The sequence below is a fragment of the Marmota monax genome, unplaced genomic scaffold, assembly GCF_021218885.2.
Source record: "Marmota monax isolate L192 unplaced genomic scaffold, Marmota_monax_Labrador192_F-V1.1 WCK01_AAM20220418_F8-fsc00061, whole genome shotgun sequence".
Classification (NCBI taxonomy): Eukaryota; Metazoa; Chordata; class Mammalia; order Rodentia; family Sciuridae; genus Marmota; species Marmota monax.
This window is the reverse complement of record NW_026695230.1, coordinates 15,404,495-15,428,119: the sequence shown is the minus strand read 5'-3', so window position 1 is coordinate 15,428,119 and position 23,625 is coordinate 15,404,495. Positions and strand designations below refer to the sequence as shown.

At 46.5% G+C, this 23,625-nt stretch overlaps 1 protein-coding gene across 4 annotated transcripts in view; it reads left to right on the top strand.

Annotated features, from left to right (window-relative positions):
* The first annotated feature begins 6,247 nt into the window (after positions 1-6,247).
* Positions 6,248-23,625, top strand: part of Ampd3 (adenosine monophosphate deaminase 3) — a 44,807-nt gene continuing 27,429 nt past the window's right edge. The window contains exons 1-2 of one of the 4 annotated variants that reach the window (XM_046438007.2): positions 6,248-6,388; positions 15,106-15,331. In XM_046438007.2, the coding sequence (XP_046293963.1) occupies positions 15,111-15,331 (221 nt within the window). In that variant the 5' untranslated portion in view covers positions 6,248-6,388; positions 15,106-15,110. Of the gene's footprint in view, positions 6,389-6,960; positions 7,108-10,944; positions 11,543-15,105; positions 15,332-23,625 lie in introns of those variants that run through there. The other 3 variants (XM_058576869.1, XM_046438006.2, XM_046438005.2) reach the window with 3 other exon arrangements.

Below are 23,625 nucleotides of genomic sequence, written 5' to 3'. Positions count from 1 at the left end.
CACTCACATGGAAAAAATGCTTGGGAGAGATGGAGCTGGAAATACTCAGAAAATAAGAGGGACAAGGGAGGGTGGGCATGAGGGATTTTAAAACAGGTTTGCTCTTAATTTAATAAACGCTGGAAAAGTGACAGGATTTGGAAAAGTTAGTTTAAAAACAGCACCACCCTGGAGCACAAAATCTGGTTTTATTTACCCAGGCCATGTGGTACTTCCTCTCAGTGAAAGAAGGAATTTATACACATTGAAAAATTGAGCTTTTCTTGTGTAAACTTAACAATTTCCAATCGCAAATATTTGTGAGAAATAAAGGGGGGGGGGAATGACTCAGGTACTATTCCCATAAATTCTTCCAGGGCCTTTGCACATGCTGTTCCCAATGTCTGGAAGCTTCTCCTCCCTCATACCCTGAGGGAGATTGGGTTTTCTTATTGTGCTCTGATATGGTTCTTGTACTGTTTCTCCACAGATCTCTTATAGTTTGAAGTCACTTGATCATCTGATGAATGTCCTGTCTCACTCACTAGCTGAGAACCTTCATGAAGTCAACAAGTGCCCTCTGCTCTCCATTGTTGCTCTAAGTCCATCATTGCTCTAGGACCATGCCTGTCACCTGCTAGATGATTGACAGATATTTCAAGGACGACTATCTGAAGGTCTTTTAAAGCATGTCAAGTTGAGACTTGCCTCTCAAGAAAGAGAAGGTGAAGCACAATGTCTAACCCAGCACACATCACCTGCATTTCTCTGTGTTACCCTTTTCCTGACACCAATGTAGCAGGTGGGAGTGTGTGATAACAGCTTGGTACCTTTAGATATCAGAACTTCCAGAGGAAGGTAGTGAAGACTTTAACAGGATCAAATCTTGCCCTCACAGTAGGAGAGAGACAACCAGCTTCTTTGATTTCCTTGAAATTGCCAGAAGGTTTTCTCTTAACTCAGAGGTCATTGGATCTTGCAGTGGCAGCCAACTATGAAAACATGATGGAGCATGAGGCCAGTGGAGAAGTTTGGAGGTGGTGAGGATAGCTAACTGCACCGTGTTGATAGCTTCCTCTGCTTTCTTTTTTTTTTTTTTTAATATTTATTTATTTATTTTTAGTTGGGCACAATATCTTTATTTATTTATTTTTATGTGGTGCTGAGGAAGTCCTGGGGTGGGGATTGGGGGGATCAGTTTTGGACTGGAATGTTTCTGGGAAGGCTTGCATTCCCATTAGTCTATAACATCAAGGGGGACTGCAATGCCCTTCCATGTCTGGAGCCAGGGTGACTGCCCTGGGTTCTCTTCTTTGAGCCATCTTGTACTCCTGATGTCCTGTTTCTGCTCTGTTGTCTGACCGTATGCCATGATTTCTGTCCACTCAATTAGTAGCAGTCCCCAGGGCATTCTGGTTTAAAAACTGGCTGTGTCTGAAGAGAGATTGCTAAAGATCTCAGAAGCACACCCTCTCATTTTGCCTCCTGGGGGCAGCTGGGTGGGGCATTGGGAAGGTAGCTCATGGAACTATCAGAAGAGGTAGAGAAACTGGGTATTTGGAGGGCATCACATTCTTCTTGAACATGTGTGCACACCGAGGGGACAATTGTGGTGGGGGGAGCAAACAGCTCTTGGTTTCCAAAAGTGCTTGAATAAACCCTGCCAAGACTCTAAGTGCTGTTGAAGGCCACAGCTCTGGCCCTAGGTGCTCTCCATGGTGTTCCAAATTTTTAGTGGGGGAGCACCAGGCAGATTGGAGGAGAGGAGTAAGATCCTGCAGGATATCTGCTCCTGGTGGGAGAAGCATGAAGAAAACTAGTGGTGGCACTGCTTCGGGGGTGGGGGTGGGAGTTTCTGGGAAAGCAGGGGAGGAGGAGGGATGGAAGAGCTGTTTGTGTTGGCAGAGACCAGTTAGATAGTGTTCACGTTGAACTGAGGCAGTGGAAGGGATGGATTAGATCAGTGGTCTTCAAAGTGGGGTACATAGAATCATCAATTGGAATATAAAAGAAAAAATTTTGAAAACTTTTATTTTTTTCTCTTTTTGGGTCTAAATATCTGCTTCACAAATATTTACTATGTAGATCAATACAGGCATCCTTACTCAGCCCAGGGGTCTGTGTCAAGTATTGGCAGGGAAGGGGGGAGATTCTACAACACAGGGGGTAGAGGAGGGGACCACCATCCCCTTACTGGTCTAGTTGCTTTCAAGGGTGACATGATGATTACAAATTACTTCTATCCCAGGCAGTGGATAGACAGATTATATTATCTAATTTTACCTAAACTGCTCTCATAAAAGGGGCAACTTATTTGAAAAAAATTCTTGCAAAGATACCAATAGAATGAAAATAATATGAATATGCAAACAAAAGCAAACTAAAAACAAACAAAAAACCTGAGCTAACAAATTCCTACTACTAGCACAAGATTCTTTACGATGATATAGTCAGCTCTGACAATGGAGTTGACCAAGAAGTTCAAATTTATAAAAAAGATTACTTGATATATGGATTTACATGACTATACATTGGATCTTAGGTTATTAACTAATACTGATATAAATAAGCCATTGTGATCAGCAAGACATGTAAATTCTATAAACCCAGAACATGGAAATAAACCTCAAATCTTTTTCAGGGATATTCCAAGCCATGCAATATTTAGTTGTATACTTTTGTGAAGCATTACTAAATGTAATAAAAGTGTTCATAACTCTCTTTTAAGGCTTCTTAGTTAATAGTAAGAGGCAAAATATTAGCCAATATCATTGGAAAAAAATAGCTGTTCTATTTGTCATGGTTTAAGAGACTGAATTAGTACAGAGAAGAGATGGCAACTCATAAAAGTGTATGCTATTGAGAGACACACAGAAACTGGGGCATGGTGGTGCACGTCTGTAATCCCAGTTGTTCAGGAGACTGAGGCAGGAGGATCCTGAGTTCAAAACCAGCCTTAGCAAGTTAGCAAGGACCTAAGTAACTTAGCTAGACCCTGTCCCAAAATAAAAAATAAAAAGGGCTGGGGATATGGCTCAGTGGTAAAGCACCCTGTGTTTAATCCCAGATACAAAAAAAAAAAAAAAAAAGGAAGATACACAGGAAACATTGTTGAACATCTGAAGAAAGGATTTAGAACACATGATGTTGAGTAGGTTGGCTGGCTTTAGGGTTGGGTGCAAATTGCTAACATGTGTCACCTTAAGTCTTTGCTATACTTTATGATGAAATCATTCATGAAGAAATACTTACTACTTTTTGTGATCTACTAAAATAAAGATTTTATTTTAATAGTGGATGACATATAGTAAAACGTTTTTATGTATGAGAGTAACCACTGGTGAACTGGCTGCCTGTCTGGAATACAAAACTGAGGGGTGACGTGTGAAACTCATCAATCGTCTCATTTGTCTATAAGCAACAACAATACACTTGAAGCTGGACAAGCACAAACTTCTATAGGATGTCAATAATATGGTTTATGTCAAAACAAAGCAAAACAAAATACTATGGTCTTTATAATACTTTAAGATGAAATGTAGAATAAGACTAAAAATCTTTTCTATGAGTCAAAGATTTACTGATTATATCAGGGCAAACAACTGGAAGTCGTGGAATTTAAAGATGAATTTTCTTTGACAAAAGGATGGGGCGGGGGTGGGGGGTGTTGTGGCTCAGTGGTGGAGTGCTTGCCTAGCACATGTGAGGCACTGGGTTCAATTCTCACCACCACAGAAAAAAATTAATAAAAATATCTGATCATCTTCAACTAAAAATATTTTAAAAAAGAAAAGAAAAAGGAAAACAACTCCAAACGTGTGGTCCTCTTTTCTGCTGGCTGTGACTGTTCCAAGTGTGCTACCCAGCAGAGAGGAGACTTCTCGCCTTCCCTCTCTCCCACTATTACCTTTCAGGTAAAGGTAATACTTTAATAATGAAATAAGAAAATAATCATGCTTTAAAAAGAATCACATTGTGGGGAAAACATTTTGAAAAGTGGCATTTGGACTGTTCCATTATCAAGTGATTAATTGATTGATTTTTATCTTTCGTTTTTTGTTATCTTTTGGAATTGAACCCAGGGGCACTTTATCACTGAGCTGTGAAAACTTCCCCAGTTTTCTTTTTTATTTTGAGACAGAGACTCACTAAGTTGGTTAGTGATAGACCCAACCTGATCTTTTCTTAAAATTGGGAGCCATCTCTCCACAAAGCCACAAAAAGATAATTTCGGCTTTACTATAAATTACTGCAAATTCTGAACCTGCTTGGAATGCCTGCCCATGCCTTGAACTCACCCATGCCTGGCTCTCTGACCAGATAGCAGCCCTCTCTGAAACTTTAGTGACGCCTCACAAATCTTGGCCTTCCCTGGCCAGATAACGACCCTCTCTGAGGCTCTAATGACCTTCATAAATTCTGATGTTGGGGCCAGCAAAAATGTAAACTACCATTTGTGTTATGCTAGTCAGAGTTTTGTTATCTGTAACCCCCCTTTGTGTAACTTTCTGGGCTATAAAGCTGGGCTGCAGGAAAGCTGCTGTCTTGTTCCCATGGTTTTGGGTGGGAGAGGCAGCCCGGTCGGTCGAAATAATAAGCTTGCTTTAGTTTAATTTTAATTGGAGTCAGTGGTCTTTTCTTGCGTCCTGGTCTAACAGTTAGGGCCTCACTAAGCTGCTGAGGTTGGCTTTGAACTTGTGATCCTCCTGCCTCATCTATCTAAATTGTTGGGATTATAGATGTTCACTACTGCGCCTGGATTATCATGTGATTTTAATGCCAAGATCAAATGTCAGTGTCATTTATACTTTCCTCGGTCATAGTCTGCAAAGTTTAGAAGCATACTTTTAAACCCATTTTATAAATTGCAAGTGCACAATCTCCAGACTTTTAAAAATCCTATTTGTTCAAAATATTTGCAAGAACAACCAATGAAAACCTCATTGAGAATATTGGCCTCATGAACAAAAAAGAGATTTTCTATGGAATTTTACATTTGTAAATCAGTAATAGCATTCTAATGAGAATTATGATTTAGTAGATGCAAAGACTGAGTTTTTCTATTTATCTTTTTATCTTTATCTTTATAACCCGCCCCAGTGGTACTGGGGATTGAACCCAGGGGTCCTCTACCACTGATCTATACTCTCTGCCCTTTTCATTTTTGTTTTGAGACAAGGTCTCCTTAAGTTGCCCCATGTGGTCTTGAACTTACATCCTCTTGCTCAGCCTCCCCAGTAGTTGGTATCACAGGCATGCACAATTCTGCCTGGCTGGGATATTTTAAAAACAAAACAAAACAAAAAAAGCCACTAGAACCCAGTGTTGACATTAATTGAACTTAAAAGCATACTTTCTAGTCTCATAAAATATTAAACTAAGATTTATTAAAGTCATTTGTAATTATGTGGCTCTCATTAGATGATTACAAAGAACTTAAAAGTGAAAGGAAAAAGGTATATTGTGTCACTTGTTAAAAATAATTTAAAATTATTGTCTTATTTTTACCACATCCTTTAACATTTCCCAGTGTCCTTCAAAATATATATTAGCATAGTCTCAGTGCATGTACTTTATAAATAAATTATAAATATCAGGCTGTGAAGTAGAAGGAATAAAACTCGATGCTTAAACCAGGCAACTATGTGAAAGCAGTTGGCACGCTTGAGAATACACGGGGGTGCTCACTAATGAATAGTTTCCTTTTCCTCCTAATTTGGTGAAAGGGACATCGAATGAAGTGTGGCTCTCAAATGTGGCCTGGGTGCCAGGTGGTATCATTCATTAAGACTGGAAATACAGGAGCATGTTCTTTCCTGAGAGTTTGGGTATGGACAATTTCCATGGGAACCGCTAGTGGAGATGTTCCTCAGGAAGTGACCGTCCTCAGCTCTGGAGCATTCTTAGCTGAAGATGGTGTTCAAGAATTGTTACAGGATAGACAGGAGGTAGTAAAAACCAACGGAGTGGCAGGGATCCCCAAGAACGGACCAGTAGAGTGAACGAGGGGGTTGACACAGTGGGACCCCAGGGAACACCACAAGAAAAGCCAGGCCATGGAGGCCTAGAAGCCACAGGCCCCCAGATATATGCTTGCTTGTGCTTGTGTCTTTGGGAAGGAGGGTGAGGGGCAGGGAGGAGTGTCAGCGGGCTCTCTCACTTTGGAGATCGTATTCTCCAAACGTTCCAGGAAGGAGGGCGTGGTCAGCAGGCTCAAGTGCTGGAGAGAGGTGAGCGAGGGAGGCACCTATTTGGCAGCCAGGAGGTCATTCCGGACTTTGAGGGGCGGGAGTAGAAGCCAGGCAGCAGAGTTGGAGAGCAAGGGACGGAGGGGCGGGAAGGTGAAACAAGTGACCAGACGGACACCTGGGAGAAAACGGATGCTTGCGGGTCGGTTCAACTACAGGGAGTAAGTCACCTGTGTGGGGGTAGAGACCCCTCGAATCTCGCCTTGGAGAAAGTTCTGGCTGGGAGGAGAGGATGCCAGGCAAACCCGATCGCCGAACCGAGTGGCGTTGGGTGGCAGCGGAGGCGAGGAGGGGGATCCTGGCTGGCTCTGACCCGTGGCTGCGGCGGTGGCCCAGCAGAGCCCAGGCGGCGCCGGGCGCGCTTCCGGCGGGGGGACTGGGCTGCTGCCGCACCCCTGGCACTCTCAAGTTTCCTGTTGGCAGCGCAGCGGGGAGCTTCAGGTAGCCGCGGGCAGGCCTAATTGGAGGGCGGCGGCTGCCAGACCCGCGCCCCTCCGCTCCCGGCTTCTCGCTTCTCCTCCGCTCCGCGCCCAGGTAGGGCACGACTAGGGCGGCGCGCCGCTCGCAGGCTGCTTCCCTGCGGAGGCGGCCTTCGCTCCACCCGCAGCGACAGCCTCGGGGGCTTTGGAGCCAGGGCTCTGTGGCGCAGCACCTTCGTGAAGCTTGGCCCCCGCCCCTGCCACTGGCGCGCTGCGGGCTCCTGCGGAGCGCGGGCCGGACCGCGGCCTGGCCCGGCCCGGGCCCGCCTGGGAGGGCTTCATTGCTCCTCAGCCCGGCTCCGCGGCGCTAGCTGTGTGCCCTGCCTAGCGTGTCACCTGCGCTCCAGCTCTGCAACCGCCTCCCCCCTCGGGCCCAGGCATGGCCCTGTCCTCCGAACCTGGTGAGTGCGCGCGATGCTGCACTGCTGACCTTGGGCCGGCTCCCTGTGGCCCCTGCAGCCCAGGTCGGGAGTCCTGAGTGCTCCAGGGTCGCGACCTCGGCTTGTGGCTTCCCATCCCACAGTGATGACCCCAGGCTTATCCCCTGCCCTACCCTTGCCTATTTTCCCGCCCCTTTCCTGGAGGTGGCCTGGGCTTCAGCGGCCCCAGGTGAGCTAGCTGCAGCATCCCTGATTCCTGGAGGCCCAGATTGGATTCTCAAGATTTAGGGAAATTAAAGGCCCTGGGACATGCTGCCACTTAAGTGTCTGGACAAGTTTCTAGGTGCTTGAGACCTGCCGGATGTGGGCAGCTGAGATGGACTTCTACCTGGCGCATGGAATGGATAGGATGATGAGTCGTGACAGGATGATGAGTCGTTTCATCCTTCCTTCTGGCTTTCTGGGAGTAGCCTTGTTTTCTGGTAGTCTGCTTTCTGCCCTTGAACTTCCTGGTAGCTGCTTTGCCAGCAGAGCTGCTAATGGCTGGTCTAGGCTGGCAGTGGCCTCTGATGTGAGTTATGAGAGGTCCTGGAGTAGGAGAGGCTTGCTAACTGTCATGTCCCTGAACTGTTTGTGGCTGGAACCTTTCTGACTACAAATAAGCAAAGGAGCTGGGTGAAAGCTGGCAGCATTAGGAGGGATTTCAGCATGGCCCTGAGCCCTCGTTGGCTATTCCCCTGGAGAGAGTGACAAACATTTGGCCATCTTCAGGGAAAAGCTGACTGCAGCTGGAACTTGCAGAGGAGAAATTCATCCTCTGGCTGTGAAGCATCCATGCTGAGTGACAGTGGAGCCACTGAGCCAGACAGCTTCTGTCAGCTCCTACTTCTCAGAGTGTTGACAGAAGGCCTGGGGGTAGTTGGTCTCTCCTGGCTGCAACTCTGAGGGGCCTGACTTTCTCTGGAAATGATAGTAGGGCACTACCCTCTCTGGAATTATGGCTCTTGTGTGATTGGGGCATTGGGAGACTCTCTGAACTTTTAGTCCCTTTTAGCCCAGGCTCAGTCACTTGATCCTGGATAAGTGTTGAGCTGCTCTCACCCAAGACAAGAAGTTCTTTGAGATATGAGAGTTGTTTTTCTTGCCCTTGCACTTGCTGGATCACTCTTCAAGGTGGTCTTAACATCAGTCTCAGATCTTGATAACATCATGGGCAGACAAATGTAGTTTTAGGGTTAAGTGGGGAGAAACATTTTTTTTTTCTCCATAAGCTGCTCATTGGCTTTCCTGGTTCTTCCACCAAGCAGATTAATTTTTAGTTCTTCCACATCTTGACTGCATATTCAGGACAAGAGACAATGGTAACTGTTTCTAATGGTGATGAGGAACTGATTAGGGAATGGGAGGGGGGACACATGGTTGGAGTCCTAGATGTGTAGAGTTACCAAGAAGTAGCATTCGTAGAGGAGAAGGCTGTTCCTCCTTCTAACCTAACTTCACATTTAAACATGGCTTCCTTCTTCCTGTACCCAGGTAGGAACTTGGGAGAGTACCAGGCCCATAATTGTGCTTGATAAGTAATGCTAAATGAGATGATTCCGTGTCTAGATTAAACTTTATGCTTATTTTCCCAGTTGGAATCTCTTTTATCTGATAAAATGATGATAAAGATAATAATGTTGACAGCTAATGCTTACAAAGCACATACTCTGAGCCAGGTACTAGTCTAAGCACTTTACATATGCTAATTTGTCATGGCAACCCATGGGGCTGGTATTTTTATCATTCTTCTTTTATAAGGAATAAAATTGAGGCACAGAAAGTTTACTCACTTACTTGAAGTCATGCAACTAAGTGGTGGAACAAGATTCAAACCCAGGAGATTGCCTGGAGTCCATGTTATTAGCTACTCATTGTACTGATCTTGAGTTGGCATAGGTAGATTCCTGTACAGAGCTCATTCACTTATTTGTGTTTTATACAATAGTTTATTCAACAAATATGTATTGAGTACCTGCCATATTCCAAGCATGGGGATATAATTGTGAATAAGACAGGCAAAATTTGTTGTGGAGTTCATATTGAGCAGATAAAACCTCTTTGCCCAACTCCTTGTGTAAGTCACAGGCATCTCAGGAACAAGAAGGAAAACGGACCACTCTAGGCAAGCCCGTGCCTCTCTTTCCCAATGAGACATACATAATTTGATTCCAGCCTTTCTGGTCTTTTAAGGGCATGTAAGTGATAAAAGTGAATGTAGCCTGGTTTCCCAGGCAGGGGATACAGCCTCTGAGTCTGATTATTAAATATTGACCTGATGTCCATTCAATAGGGAAGTAAGGCTTTGGGCTTGGGACCAGTGTTCTTTAGCCTAGGGAAACACCTGGGCCTCAGGGAACAGCAACATGTTAGGCTCTAGGTGGGATCATGAGGTCCTGAGTACAGCTTGACCTCCTGAAATAGAGCTCTAGTTTGCTCCTAAATGGGCCCTGTTCTAGAAGGTGTTCCATCATTTAGCTCCAGCAGGACCCTTGGCTGTTGCTATACCCAGTGTCATCTGATGGAGCTGCTACCTGTCTCTATCTAGACCCGATGGAGTTGAATCTGCTAGTAGAAATTATGCATGAATCCTCATGGTGGAACTGTGGAATGCAGTATTTTCCAAGCCTTCTGTCCTTTTAGGTTCCACAGACTGAACTTTGTTTAGACTAAGGCTATCTAGGATCTCATTAAAGGTACAGAATAAAATGACCTGAATGCATTGGACTCAGACCCATGGTTTAGGATGCTCCCATCACACTCTCCACCTGCTCTTTCCTTTCCCCCAAAACACCAGCAGAAGAAATCGTTTGTCTCCTCCCTTCTGGCAGAACAATACTAAGGGCTTGGATATTATTTTTCTCTCAGGCTGTAAGCCCGTTTAATTATTTAATGAATAAATATTACCCTCCTTCTACGTTGCTTGTAGCCTGCTGATTGTAATGTTTATGAAACAGCTGTGAGGACAGGTGGATCGTAATCTCTGGGTAGCCAAGGCCCAGCAGCAGCCCGAGGATCATGTGTCAACCCTGTAATCCTGCTCTGTGCTCACAGGAGTTATGATGTGGGCTCAGCAAGGCACAACATCTCCATTGGACATGAGGAGGTGACTCAGGCCCAAGTCAGGGCTACATCTAGCTTCTCGGTAAACAGCTGACCCATTCTTTCTGGGCTCTTCTCCCCAGGATTTCAACAGCACCACCGAAATAGCCATTTTGCTCATGGTTATTTCCCAGACGCACACAATTTGTCGAAGTCACTGGAAGGCCAACGTGCCTCCTCTGAGGCCTCCCCATTCTCCTAAAAGGCAGACGAAAGGATGCAGAGCTTTGTGCCTGTGACGCTGTTTTAATCCATCCTGCTTGGCTTCTGTGGGTCACTTGAGGCAGGCTCCACCTTCCCCAGGAGAATGGCCGAGTCCAGCCAGTTCAGGAGGCTGATCAGAGCTGGAGCCCACATAAGTGGCAGTAAGAAGGGAAGGGTGCAGGGCGTGGGCTCAGGTGGGCCAGGTGGACATATTTCTTCCGTGTGTGTGTGTGTGTGTGTGTGTGTGTATGTGTGTGTGTGTGCGCGCGCACGTATGGTGGAGCTTGTCAGGCTGGCCTGTAATCTGTGATGTGTGGTTTCTTTCAGGTAAGAAGAAGATGTGTAGGGATGGGCTTGCTGCTTTTATCCCTGTGCTGTCCCTACGCTGGGGCTTTCCCCTCTTCTGAGACTCTGTCCTTCCTGGGCAAGGAGGAAACAGTTCACGGCCTTTCCTCTTTTAGAGGAGGAGGGGAGGGAGGACCTGGTATTGGCAGTTGGGCTCTGAGTTCCTGCTCCAGTCCTGGGGTGCCGTCAGGAGGGTTGGTTTGGGGGTGTCTTCTGAGAGAAGACAGGGCAGGCTGTGCCATAGAAGAAACTCCTTGGGGAGATGGGCCTGTCTCCAGGTCAGGCCTGAAGTGGGTTTCAAAACGGAAGCTGCACCGGTGATGGTATCTCACTGCTCCTTGGCTTTCAGGAGGATCTGGGCGTTAGAGAGAGGCGGTGGCTTATCTTCTGTGGTTGCTCAGGACGGCTGAATGTGCTGCTGGGGGTAGTGGCTGCTTTATTTTCTTCTGTGGAGGACTGGGAGCCGGGCCAGAAGACCACATTCATACTACAAGCTTGGATAACCGGCATTACCTGGGGCCTTTAGGGCTCTTGAAATTTTCCACTCGCATTTTGTATTCACGGGAGAATTTCCAGCCCAGACTTTTCCTGCTCACAGATATGCAAAGCAGAGACCTCCCACCCCAGCAGCGGCAGGCAGGACCCAGCTAGCTGCTCTTACACTGACTCAGCGCAGCCTCCAGGGCAGCACTAGCACCTGGTGGGAGGACATCGTTGCCTGTGTGATCCCCAGGATCAGTCATGGAGTCTCCAGCGCCCGGCTCAGGTCTGTGTCATGGGTTCTATCAGAGAGCATCTGGCAAAGGCAGGAAACAGCTTCATTTGTGTAAGGAGGGGATTTCAGGGTCACTGTGCTGCTTTTCTGGAGGGGCTCTAGTGCTATGCAAATTTACTGTTTGTTGAAACTGGTGGCATTTTTAGAGCTTTCTAACTTCGGGACATTTCTTTATGCTCATCAGAGGGTGTCATATGCAACAAGAGATAAGCTGTATCACTAGCTGACCGATGCTGGTAAATTCACAGTTAAGTATTGCACGACTGCTGGCTTCAGCTGACAAATGGTTGAAGGCCAGACACTATCAGGCAGCTGGAGCTGAACTCCAGTTGGCATCTGCAGAGTGGTCTCTCCTTGGCAGGCCTGGCCTAGCAGGTGTCTAGAGGTCTGAGGGGTGTTTGAGTTCTGTCAGGAAGGGTTGGCAGGTGGAGTTGTCTGTCTGGAATGTCTAGGAGACAGCACATATGTGGTAGGCTGCAAGGTCCACTGATGTAGTGCGTGGGTCCCCACTAGTGACCAGTTGTTTAAGACACTGCCGTGGTTCCCATGAGCTCTGTGAAACAAAGACTTCCTTGGGAAAGTGCTACTCCATGATCCTGAGGTCTAACATGCCTTACAAACCTGGGTGGAGGGGCTATGGAACGCAGCATCTCCCCGGTATTTGATAGCAGGTCCTGTTTTTGGTATTTGATAGCAGGTCCTGTTTTTCTAGCAACAGGTATCAACTTCTCTTGGGGCCCAGTTTGATTTAAACTATTTAAGCTAAAGTAAAAGGAGGAGATCTTTTATAGAAAGATGCATCCTGAAAAGTATGTTTGAATGAAAATGCTTCAGGGACAAAGATGGCAGACTCTGGTTTAAGAACCCTTAGACATAAAGGACCCTCCCCCAAATTGCCCATTTCTGAGACAACCTGCTGAGTCAGGCTGTGTGCATTTATGGGGGTGGAGTGGGCAGGAAGCTGGTGGTGGGCAGCTTCCATGCAGGGCAGGAGCTTAGGCAGAGATGAATCTCAATGGTATAAATCCCTTTGGTCTGGCGTCTTTCCATGTCGGGTAGGCAGAAGAGGTCCCTGATTGCCAAAACTTGCTAGAATAAGATCATGGTTTATTTTTACTGTGTCCCCCCACCTTTTAAAATAAGGTCTTAAATCTAATCAATTTTCTTTCTGTGTTTTTTTTTAAAGTGACATTATTAGAGCATTAATTATCAAAATAAGACAGCCCTTACACATAGGCCATCCTGTCATCTGCTCATTTTGAACATGTCTCTCCCTTGCAGCCCCTTCCATAAGGGGATTCACTTTTATACCATCATAATAAAAGCACAGGTACATTTTCAGGCATTAATATTTTTATTTACTATTATCTCACAAGATTTTTTAGAATGTGATTCACTGTCCTCATAATTATAATACTGGTAGCTTAACAATTTTTTCAAGTGTGTATGCTTTAATTTGGACATTTTAAAGTTCTTTACATAAAGAGTACAAGTAATGAACTTTGTACTTTTTCCTTTCTTCAGATTCTTAGAGAAATTTCTAGAAGTGGGATTACCGGTCAAACAATGTGGACGCTTTGTGACATTTGCTGCCCTTTACCTGGGCCTGTCTACTTTTGAAATGTGATGTGAGGACTTGGAATGTTGCATTTGCTTCATGGACTTGGAGTTGAGGGGTGGTGGGGTATAGCTTTTTCTGGCCTGAATGTGCTTCCTGTGCCTGGTTCTTTATGCTTTCCAGCACCAACCCCCCGCCCCACCCATTGCCTTCTCTGAACCTCTGTTCTGATGACCTCTAGCTTCCCCTTAACTCTGTAATTAGAACATGGCAATCTCCACAGTAAACTCTGTTCCTCTTGTTCTTTGAAGAGGCCAGACCTCTGCTGTCTTGGGTTTGCTCCCTAGACCAGCAGAGTTGCATGCTGTGGTGGCTCTTCCTCACCAGCTCCCTCCTACCCAACTTCCTTAGGGAAAAGGAGGCCTGGGAAAGTCATGTCCCTGGGTGTGGAGGGAAGAGAAAATTGGTTTCAGAGTCAAGGGGCCCACAGACACCGCTCTAACTGCCCATTATAGCCTACTTTCTTCCTTCCTGTCAGTGTCATGAATTAGCCTCAAACGCCACAGAGAAGACCAGCACAGTAAGCCTCCCCAGGCACTGGAAACCTCTCCGGTACCTGGAATTATACCACTTAGAACTGAGAGGGCCTTAGAGACCATTTAGTCCTGTCGTTTAATCTCAGATAAGAATATTATGAGGCCAGAGAATGACTGTCCTAAGATGGCCCACTGAGCCCCCTCCCCTGGAATTAATTTCTTCCTCTTCCTGCCTCACCTTTGTCTTGTCTGTCAACAAAATCACTTCTTTTTTAAACCAGCCTTAAAGAAACAGTGGTAATAGGTGGACAGGAAACTCCCCTTTCAGAGTTGCTCCTGGAGAAGGTGGCTTGTTGAAAATTGGCAGAATTCGCCCATTGCAAGGTGTTGTGCTATTTGGGGAGCATGAAGAGTCCCTGACCTGCACCTGAAGGAACACAGAGTAGCAGCACTGCATAGTGGTTAAGGACACAGATGGACAACTGGGGGCTTGGGTTCAGATCCGAGGACAGAAGAGAGAAAGTTTGAGAAAAGCACAGACCTCTGCCAACTTATTGCAGGTGTGACCCTGAGAGAGGTCACTCTATGCCTTAATTTTCTCATCTGTAAAATAGAAAAAAATATTAACTGAGATAATAAACATAAAATGCTTGGCAGAGTGTACCTATTAAGTGCTGTATAAGTGTTTGTAAAAGTAAAAAAGTAAAGAAAGAAAAGAAAAAGAAAGCATCCAGGTGATGAGAAAAACTTCCAGTGTCAGAGTTGGATAGGAAAAGTTTCTTTGAGGAAGTGAGTTTTCAGTTGGGTGAAACATCCCTGTTCAAACCTTAACTTTATTTGCTGTGTCTTATTAGAGAATTCTGGAGGTTTTGAGGGACCATAAACTGTGATAACAGATTCTTTCTTAGCAGCCAACGTTCTCATTTTATGAATTGTAGAAGGCAGCTTTGGATTTACCAGGGCTCTACTGTAATCTTGTGGGGCTATAAGCTCATTGTGAAACCCCGTGAGTTTTGGACTTCCTTCCTGGAAGAGGGGGAGTAAAGTTTGGTTAGTGCTGCATTCCTAATAACTTCATAGACTGGAGGAGGGACGTTCTGAATTCTCCCCCGCCCCTACTTAGTCTTGGAAGCAAAGTCAGGAGGGCAGGCCTGCCATGTGCTGCAGATTCCCCAAGGTCAGGAAAATGGGAACACCTAGTTGAATAGTTCATTCTCTTACGTCTGAGTGTTTGCTTTCCCATGAACCATGAGTGGCTCCATCCGCTTCACCCTTGATCACTTATGGAACTGATTTTGAAATGTAGCCTGCTGGGTTTGATCTGGGAATTCCTGGGTTGACAGCTGACCCAAGGATCAGGTGGAACTAGGACTCACCTCAGTGCCTTCTGGCCCCCCACAGTGGGGACCCAGGATATCCAGTAACACATTAGACTCATGCTCTTCTTCTTTCTTTGCTAGCCGAGATGCCGCGACAATTCCCCAAGCTGAACATCTCTGAAGTGGACGAGCAAGTCCGGCTCCTGGCTGAGAAGGTGTTTGCTAAAGTGCTACGAGAAGAGGACAGTAAAGATGCCCTGTCCCTCTTCACTGTCCCTGAGGACTGCCCCATTGGCCAGAAGGAAGCCAAGGAGAGGGAACTACAGAAGGAGCTGGCGGAGCAGAAGTCTGTGGAGACCGCAAAAAGGTTTGTCCAGGACTTGGCGTTCATGTCCTGAGGCGTGGCACCCTGGGGAGCTGGCTTGTCCCTGGGCTGTGTTGATATCTTAATCAAGACCACTTACATATCACTTATTTATTGAAGGTGGTCTTGGTGCCTCTGTTGAGTGGAAAAGATGAAAAACCACTCTTTCTTTGCTAATGTTTTAATAACAAGTGGTGTGTGGAAATACACTCTGCTTCCAAATGGTATTTCCATTTTCTTTTTGGAAATTTGAGGATTTCTTGGGAAACACCAATTTTTATATCTTTTCATCACTAGACACTTGTTTGCATTATTTGTCAAGGTGGCTCCCTGATTGCCAGGTGCTGTACTGGGACTGCGGATGTAGCGATGCACAGTAGAGTTACAGCCCCCACCCTGTAGAACTTACAGTGGGTCCAGATAATAACTAACTGAACAAATTAATAAAAGAATTACAAGTTATGATAGATGCTGTATCAGTCAGGGTCCAACCAGAAAGACAGAAATAATTTGAGTATCAGAAATAGGATTTTGGTGCAAGGAATTGGTTACATGGGTAGTAGAGAATGGAGGAGCCAAATGGGGGAGAGAGGCAGCCTGGAGATGAAAGGCCGTAGGGGCGGCCACCACCAGACAACCTAGAGAGACAATCTAGGCTGGAGCCTAGGGTGGGGTCACCGGGGGAAGCTAGCACTGGGTTGGCCTTTCCAAAGGGAACTGGAGCCAAGGAGGAGACCCGAGAGCTGCCTCCCGAAGCAGAGGTGGAGGCAGGAGGTACCATACATGGCTCTACTCTTCCTGAAACTTCCAGGTTCCCCCAGTGGCTGCATTGGCTAGACCTAGGCCAGAAGCCAGATGACACCCCTGGGAAACAGGAGAAGGAATGGATCTGAGGACAAACAGGCCTAGGATCAACATGAGAGCCAGGAAGGAGATGAAGAGGGAGGGAGAGAGGGAGGGTAGGAGAGAGAGACTTTTATTAGACTGGGTAGTAAGGATGAGTTACTCTGAGGAGGTGACACTTCAAGGATACAAAGAATCTAGCTAGGTGTGGAGTCAGGTGGCTGCCTCACAGGTAGAGTCACCCAGGGCAGAGGCCCCAGGTATATCTTCAAGGAGGACCACGTAGTTAGCGGCCTATTGAGAGACAGGCCATACCCTCCTGCTAGAAGGGTGGCAGACTGGCTTTGTGCTCCCAGATAAGAAGTTTGGATCTCAGGCAAGTGCAATGGGAAGTTCTCATCCTTCATGGCTCATCTCACCTGGAAGAGCAAAATTAAAGCAACAGAAAAGCCTTGAGGAAGTATCTAGTAGGGCTGTAGCCAGGTCCCCACCTGCCCAGCACATTGTAGATCTCAACAGCTAGTGTCGTGGAAATTTGAGCCCTCTCTGAGACCCAGTCAGGGATCAGACCTTTCCCAAAGCACCTCGTCATTTTAAAAGGCAAGTTCTTGCCTGTCTTGGTAGTATAGAATTTAGCATTCCCTTGACTGTTTTTGGAAGTAACAAGGTGACTGCGGGTACAGAGGCAGGAACAGAGCCTTGCCCTCTGTGAGATCAGTGCTTGCCCTCTTCAGGGAAGAAGCAAGGTGGGCAGTCCCTGGCTAGCGCCATGCTCCTCCCTAGAAGGAGGAAGAAAAGCATGAGAGTAGAGACCCTTGTCCATGCTGCCCTGGCATAACACTGGGCTGTCTGCAAGAACTGAGTGCCCTGCAGGGTCCTCTGTGTGTGATGAATTGAGCATTTTAGACCCTTCATAATGAGAGGGGGAGAAGTCCTGGCATTTTTTATTACCAGGAACAGTAAGTGTCTGAGGCCACTTTCTATTACAGAGGCCCAACATCTACAAAAAGAGACCACTGTTCTTTTCAATTCTCAGGATAAGGGCAAAACGGAAGCTTTCTCAGTCCAAATGGTGCTCTGTGATTTCCAGAAATTTCTCTGCAGACCCCTCTTCAGAAATTTGTTCTGTCCCTTCCTTATTTGTGTCTGTCTGCCCCATGTAATGTAAGCCCTTTGAGGAGTGTCTCTGGCTCCCACTGTCTCTCCAGGATCCACGGCCTTAGCTACATTGGTGGTCAGTGCACGTCCAGCAGAGGCAAGATGCTCCCCACCGCTACCACAACAGAGACTGCTGTGTTCTGCCACTTATTCACATGTTTTGTGACCTTGGACAGATTAGGAAACTTCTCTGGGCCCCAGCTTCTTCCTCATCTATAAAGCATGGATGATGACAGTAGCTGCCTTCATGTGGTATTGTGAGAAATGAGGAAGTTAACATGCAAAAGGCTTAGGACATTCCTGGGTCATAGTACGCCATGTAAATGACAGTAAACTCTCCAGCTTCCTGCTGCTGAGATGGGCAGCAGTGGCAGCTTGCTATCAGTTCTTACCCTGGGCAAAGTTCTGGGCGGTGTGGTCTACATTTATTTTTTCATCCCCACCTGGAGCTTACTGAGAGGACATTCTTAGTATTCTGACTGTAGATGAGAAGAGTAAGGCTCAGGGAAGTTGAATTAACTTGCATATAGTTAAGTGAGCGTGGGGACTGGAACCTTGTCTTTTAGCTCTAGATGCTATACCTTCATCAGGAGACTGTCCTGTTTGCAGGCAGGGTGAGTCTTTGGCTCCTTGGTGTGTGGACACTGGAATGACACTGCTGCTCCTCAGGATGCAGCTGCTGGCTTCTGAGTGACACAAGGGAACATAGTCTCAGCTCTGCCCATGCCCACTGGCTTCTTTTCTTAAAGGCAGCCTGGTCAGACATCCCAGTGTCACCTGGGGCCATGCATACCCAAGTTTGTCTTTTAACTTCACTTCTCACTGGAGGAGCCTTTATGCAGCTTTCCAATCTTAACATTTTCACAGAGGACACCTTTTCCCTAGCAGCCTCTCCATCTGTGGCCCCTCCTTGACATTCTAGATGTGACTGGTGATATGCAGTCATCCTGCAAGGAGCCCACAGGCCTGGAACTAGTAGCAGATCTCCCGATACCCAGTCTGGGGATTTATGTTTCAAACTGTGACATAAGATGGGACTTCTATTTGGAAAATCCTGCCCCCCCCTTAGGCCTGTAATTCCAGCAACTTGGGAAGTCAAGGCAAGAGGATCTTAAATTTGAGGCCAGTATGGGAACTTAGCAAAACCCTGCTTCAAAAAGAAAGAAAGATAAGAGTTGGGGATGTAGTTCAGTGGTAGAGTGCCCCTGGGTTCAATTCTCAGGACCACAAAAAAAAAAAAAAAAACACAAAACAAAATAACAAAAACCCTCCCTTGCCCTGGTTCCTCTAAATATCTCTGGCACTTGGAGAAGGTTTTTCTTTACAACAATTTCCTTTTTCTCTCGCATTTAGAAATTAGCCAAAGTAAAACAAAACACCCATGACTATGGCCATGTTCAATTTTTTTAAGTCTAATATAAAGTCACAAGAAAGAATCATGATAGTAAACCAGCTTCTTACAAAAAGAAGAACTTGAGCTATGGTCAAGAAAGACGAATGAGCACCTGAGGAACGGAAGCCTGTCCAGGGTGGCCAGCCGTAAGGTCCAGGCTGGGTTCAGACACGGCCCTTGCAGGCTTGCAGACCCACCCAGGCTGCTGAGAGAGATGCATATTTTGCAGGCCAGTCCAGATCAGGAACCAGCAGGACTCCTTGCCTACTTAGGAAGATGACACTGACCAGGTAGGTCCCTGCTGGGACTCAGGGCTTGGTGAGGGCCAGAGGGAGGGGCAGATCAACTGTGGAGGCAAAGTGAGAACCAGAAAACACTGGTGGTGCCCAGAGTTATTTTTTGAGTCTCAAATGCTTTAGCCAGAGTTCATCTACTCTACAAATGTACATATTGGAACTTAGCCAACACTGGGGACAGCATAAAAAGTTTCTGAGCAACCAAAGTGCATATTAGGGCTCTTTCAGCTTTCTGATTTCTTCTTCTACAGCTTTATTGAGATATAATTTATATACCATATAAGCCAGCCTTTTAAACTATGCAGTTTGATGGTTTTTTGTACATTAACAGAGTTGTGAGACCATGGCCATGTTCAATTTTGGAACATTTTTATCACCACCCCAAGAAAACCTGTGTCTTTTACCTACCAATCCCACCCTGCATCTTCCCATCCCATCTCCCATCTAGCCTTACTTCACACAGAGTCTTGATAAGCGTGGTTATCTTGCTCTTTATCCATGACAGATTTAAGAGCAAATTAGAAGTAGAGGGGAAGATTGCAATAGGGAGGATCCCAGAAGTCAAGTACGGTGATTTTAAGTGGGTCTTGGGAGTCAGATCAACTGGATTCAAGTGACAGCCCATCAAGTCCACTACTGTGTGGACTTGGTCAAGGCTCTTAACTATCTGAGTCTGTTTTCTGATCTGCAAAATGAGTGTAATCAGAGGACCTACCTTGTGAGAATTAAATGAACGAATCCACATAATCTCCTTAGCCCACTGATGGGAGCTGCTCTCATGGTCCTGCTTCTGTTATTGTTATTACTTGACAGTCAACAGTGAGGGAGGAAACAGAATAGTTACGAAAAGCAGACAGGAGAATTTAAAGCACAGTAGTGTAGGGACAAAACACCTCTAAGATCATGACCAGATAATACAGGGATGACCCTGAGTCATTGAGAGAACTTTAAGTTATGTTCAGAAAACTCTGGTTAAGAATGCAGGACTGACGTATTTCATTTTAAAAATGCTATATCAGGTTTTTTTTTTGTTGTTGTTTTTAAAATTAGGACATAAAAGAGGAATGACTTTGTAATCTAAACATCTAGCTATCCAGAACAGCTACTTCCCTAAAAATGTGTTTGGTTTTTTTTTTTTGTTGTTGTTTTGTTGTTGTTGTTGTTTTTGAGACAGGTCTCACTAAGATGTCTAGACTGGCCTCAAACTTCTAATCTTCCTGCCTCAGCCTCCTTAGTAGTTGGGATTAGAGGCATCTTCCATTGTACTGAGAACATTTTGAGTAAAATAGATAAAACTTATTTGTTACGAAAGCATAGCACAGCTAACATTTTGTTAAGTCATTTAGTATTACGAAACTTCTTAAATCGGGGATAGGTAAACTCTTTTTTAAAAAAATTCACAACCATTGACAAAGAAGCTTCATTTGAAACAGCCTATTCATCCACTTTAAAAATTAGGAATAGAGATTGCAACTCTTAATATAAAAGGCTGTAAGGATTGTGTTTCACTTTGACCTCTGGGGTCTAGGGAGGAACAGTAGCTGGGAAGGGTTGGGAAAGGGCAGTGGAGACCAGGGTAATGGTGGGGAGACAAATGGAGGCTGTTGGGGTAGAGAGGGAAGAGAAGATAGAGTAGCTAAGGGAGAGATAGAGTCGGGTATTATGAGTCTTTAGGCCTGATGGGCTTCAGAGTGGGTGACTCAAAGTTACACCCACCTGGTCGGGCTGTGGCGCTGGTCACCTGGCTGTGCCCTCAGAGTTTAAGTGGTCTCTGTGGGGCCTCTCCACTCTGCACAGCATGCACCCTGCACCATGGTCAACTGCATCCACATTCTCTCTCCAGATAGGCTGGGACCTCTGGTCTCAATCACACAGCAGGTGCCAGCTCTCCACTGTTCCCCTCCTTAGACCAGGGCTCCCAATTCTACATGGCTCAGTGCAGTGACCTCAGAAGCACCAGGAGCAGTGAGCCTGTGGAAGTGGGGAATGCCTCCCTACCCAGCAGCATCCAGATTCACATTGTTAACAAAACCCTCCTACCTCCAACCTTAAGTAGTGGTGCCCATCTGGAGGCAGAGGGGCTGCCAGGATGGTCTGAGTGTGCTGGGGGAGGGGTTCAGACAAGCCTTCCCATTCTGCAATGTCCCCCTCTCCCTCCATCCTGCTGCTCCACTGGTCCCATCCCCAGTCAGGATTAGGTATCTCCTTTGGGATCCCAAAATATCCTGGGCATCTCATTACACATTGTTAATAATTTGCTCAATTGCCTATGTCCATCTCTGCTGTGACATAGCCCCTGGGGTCTGGGGTTATATTTGATCTACCTGTTTTCCCCCAGGGACTGACCTGTGGTAATTTATGAAAAGAAGTGGAGTCCATGTGCAGCCTCCCGACCCCTGTGCACTTCTGAGAGCCTACCCACCCCCGCCCCGGCTGCCTGGCCATTCCTGGACAGAATGCATGGGGCAGTGGGTTTTAGAAGCCCCTCCAGGAAGATATCAGCATTTCTCTAGAATGAAGAACAAGTTGGTGGGGGGGCTGATGGTTCTAGAGTTTAGCATAGAACCAGGTATTCTGGAAGGCTCGGGGGTGCCTGCTTCCCAGGCTCTGAGGAGGGCTGGGTAGTGGACAGGGTAGGAATGGGGACATCATGAGTGGCAGGGGCAGCTGAGGGCCATGGAGCAGGTGGGGGCACTGGACAGGTGCTGGGAGATGAAATGCTGTAATAACTCACACGTGACTAGATCGTCTTCTTGTCTTAGGGGTCTGGTCAACAAGAAGGTCCCTGTGGCTCAGGAGGACCAGCTGTGTAGGGGATGACAAAGCTGCTACTAAGCCTAGGTCCTCAGGCTTGGCCAGAGCTGGTGTCCTCACAGCCCCACCCCTGCCAGCTCCTTGGCAGCAGTGTATTTGTACATGTGGTTGGAAGAAGGAGGGGGAGGGCCAGCTGTGTCAAGAGAACTGGCTTACCCTAGTGCCCCAAGGGCTAGCCCGAGGTGTGGACAGGTGGCACTGCAGACGGACAGTGTTGGCCCATCATGAGGAAGTGCTTTCTAACAGCGGCAACAGACTGTGCTTTGACCAATGTTGTGTGTGTTTGTGTGTCTGGCTCTGGCCTGGCCCAGAGTGGGTGCTTGGCAGATGTTTATTGAATGATGATGCTGATGTCTTACGCAGAAATGTGGGGAACCTTGTCACTGGAGGCATCCAGGCAAAGGCTGCCTTAGTGAGAGGTTGGGGTGCAGAGCCTTTAAGGTCTTTTGTAGCCAGGAGACCCCATGGTTCTATAATTCAGATAAAGATTATGGTGACTTCTTATGTGTCCTTCTTTTGTTATGGTGACACATGTGGGGCTTCAGACAGCCTTGGGAAGGAAAGAGAGGCCCATGTGTGGACATTCACGGGTAGTCACATGCCCACACACTCAGCTGCCACTCTCCAGCTCTCCTGTGTAGATGGATCTAGATATGGGCCTGAGGTCCGCAGAATTTTAAAAATACTCCCCCTCCAAGATGTCCCCCTCGAGTCTCCAGGCCCTGAGAATATGACCTGCCACTCCTGTGATTGTCATGACATATGGCCCAGTTGAACTTAAGATAAGGAAGTTGTCAGGGGGCCTGATCTAATTATGGGAACTTTTCAAAACAGAGATCTCTCTCAGGTTGAGAGTAGGCGGGGAACTCAGAGAGCTCTGAAGTACTAGAACATACAGCCCTCCTGGCTTTGAAGGCAAAGGGCTAAGTGTGAGGATCAGAGTGCCATCTTCAGGAGCTGAGGTGACTCCTGTCCATCAGCCAGCAAGGAACTAGGGACCACAGTCTCACCACCATATGGAACTAAATTCTACCAACAACCTGAATGAACTTGGAAATGGATTCTTTCCCAGAGCCTCCACACAAGAGCAGTGTGGCCAACATCTTGATTTTGTTTTCTTGATGCTCTGAGCATAGAGGCCAGTTAAGCCCAGCCAGACTTCTCACATGCAGGACTGTGAGTGAATGAATGGTTATTGTTTTAAGCCAATAAATGTGTGGCAGTTTGCTATTCAGTAATCAAAACTGGCTTCTCCAGTTTTTTGAGATACAAGTTCCACGGTTAGCTTCTGATGATTCCCAGGCCCTGCTCAAGAGGAGTGGACGCTGAGGAGATGGCCCATCAGTCTTTAAACCTACCTTTGTGCCTGAAAGGTCTGAGCTTCCAGCCTAAGGATGTTTGAATGTGACAATCTGAAGACCAAGGCTGGAGCCATAATGGATGTCTGCAAGAAGGAGTATTTTCTGGGCACGAGTTGGCTTCTTCAGTGGGACAGAAGGATGTGGACCTTCCTAGGACAAGCCTGGGAGGCTCTTGGCTTGTGCAACCTTCCAGCTTTTGGCCTGTGTTTTTTTTTTAAAACCTTTCATACCTGTTGCTCACCTTAGAAGTCACCTGCTACTTCTCCTTGGTAGGCCTCGGGCAGCATGGGCTGAGGCATACAGGGGTGAGGAGGTTTGGCAAAGAGACACAAAACAGTGACTGATGGGCATGAGAGTGACACAGAAGCTGGAGTTTCCTGGGACCTAGCTGAGCCTGTCAGAGGATGAGAGGACGCCCAAAGCGCTGGCTCT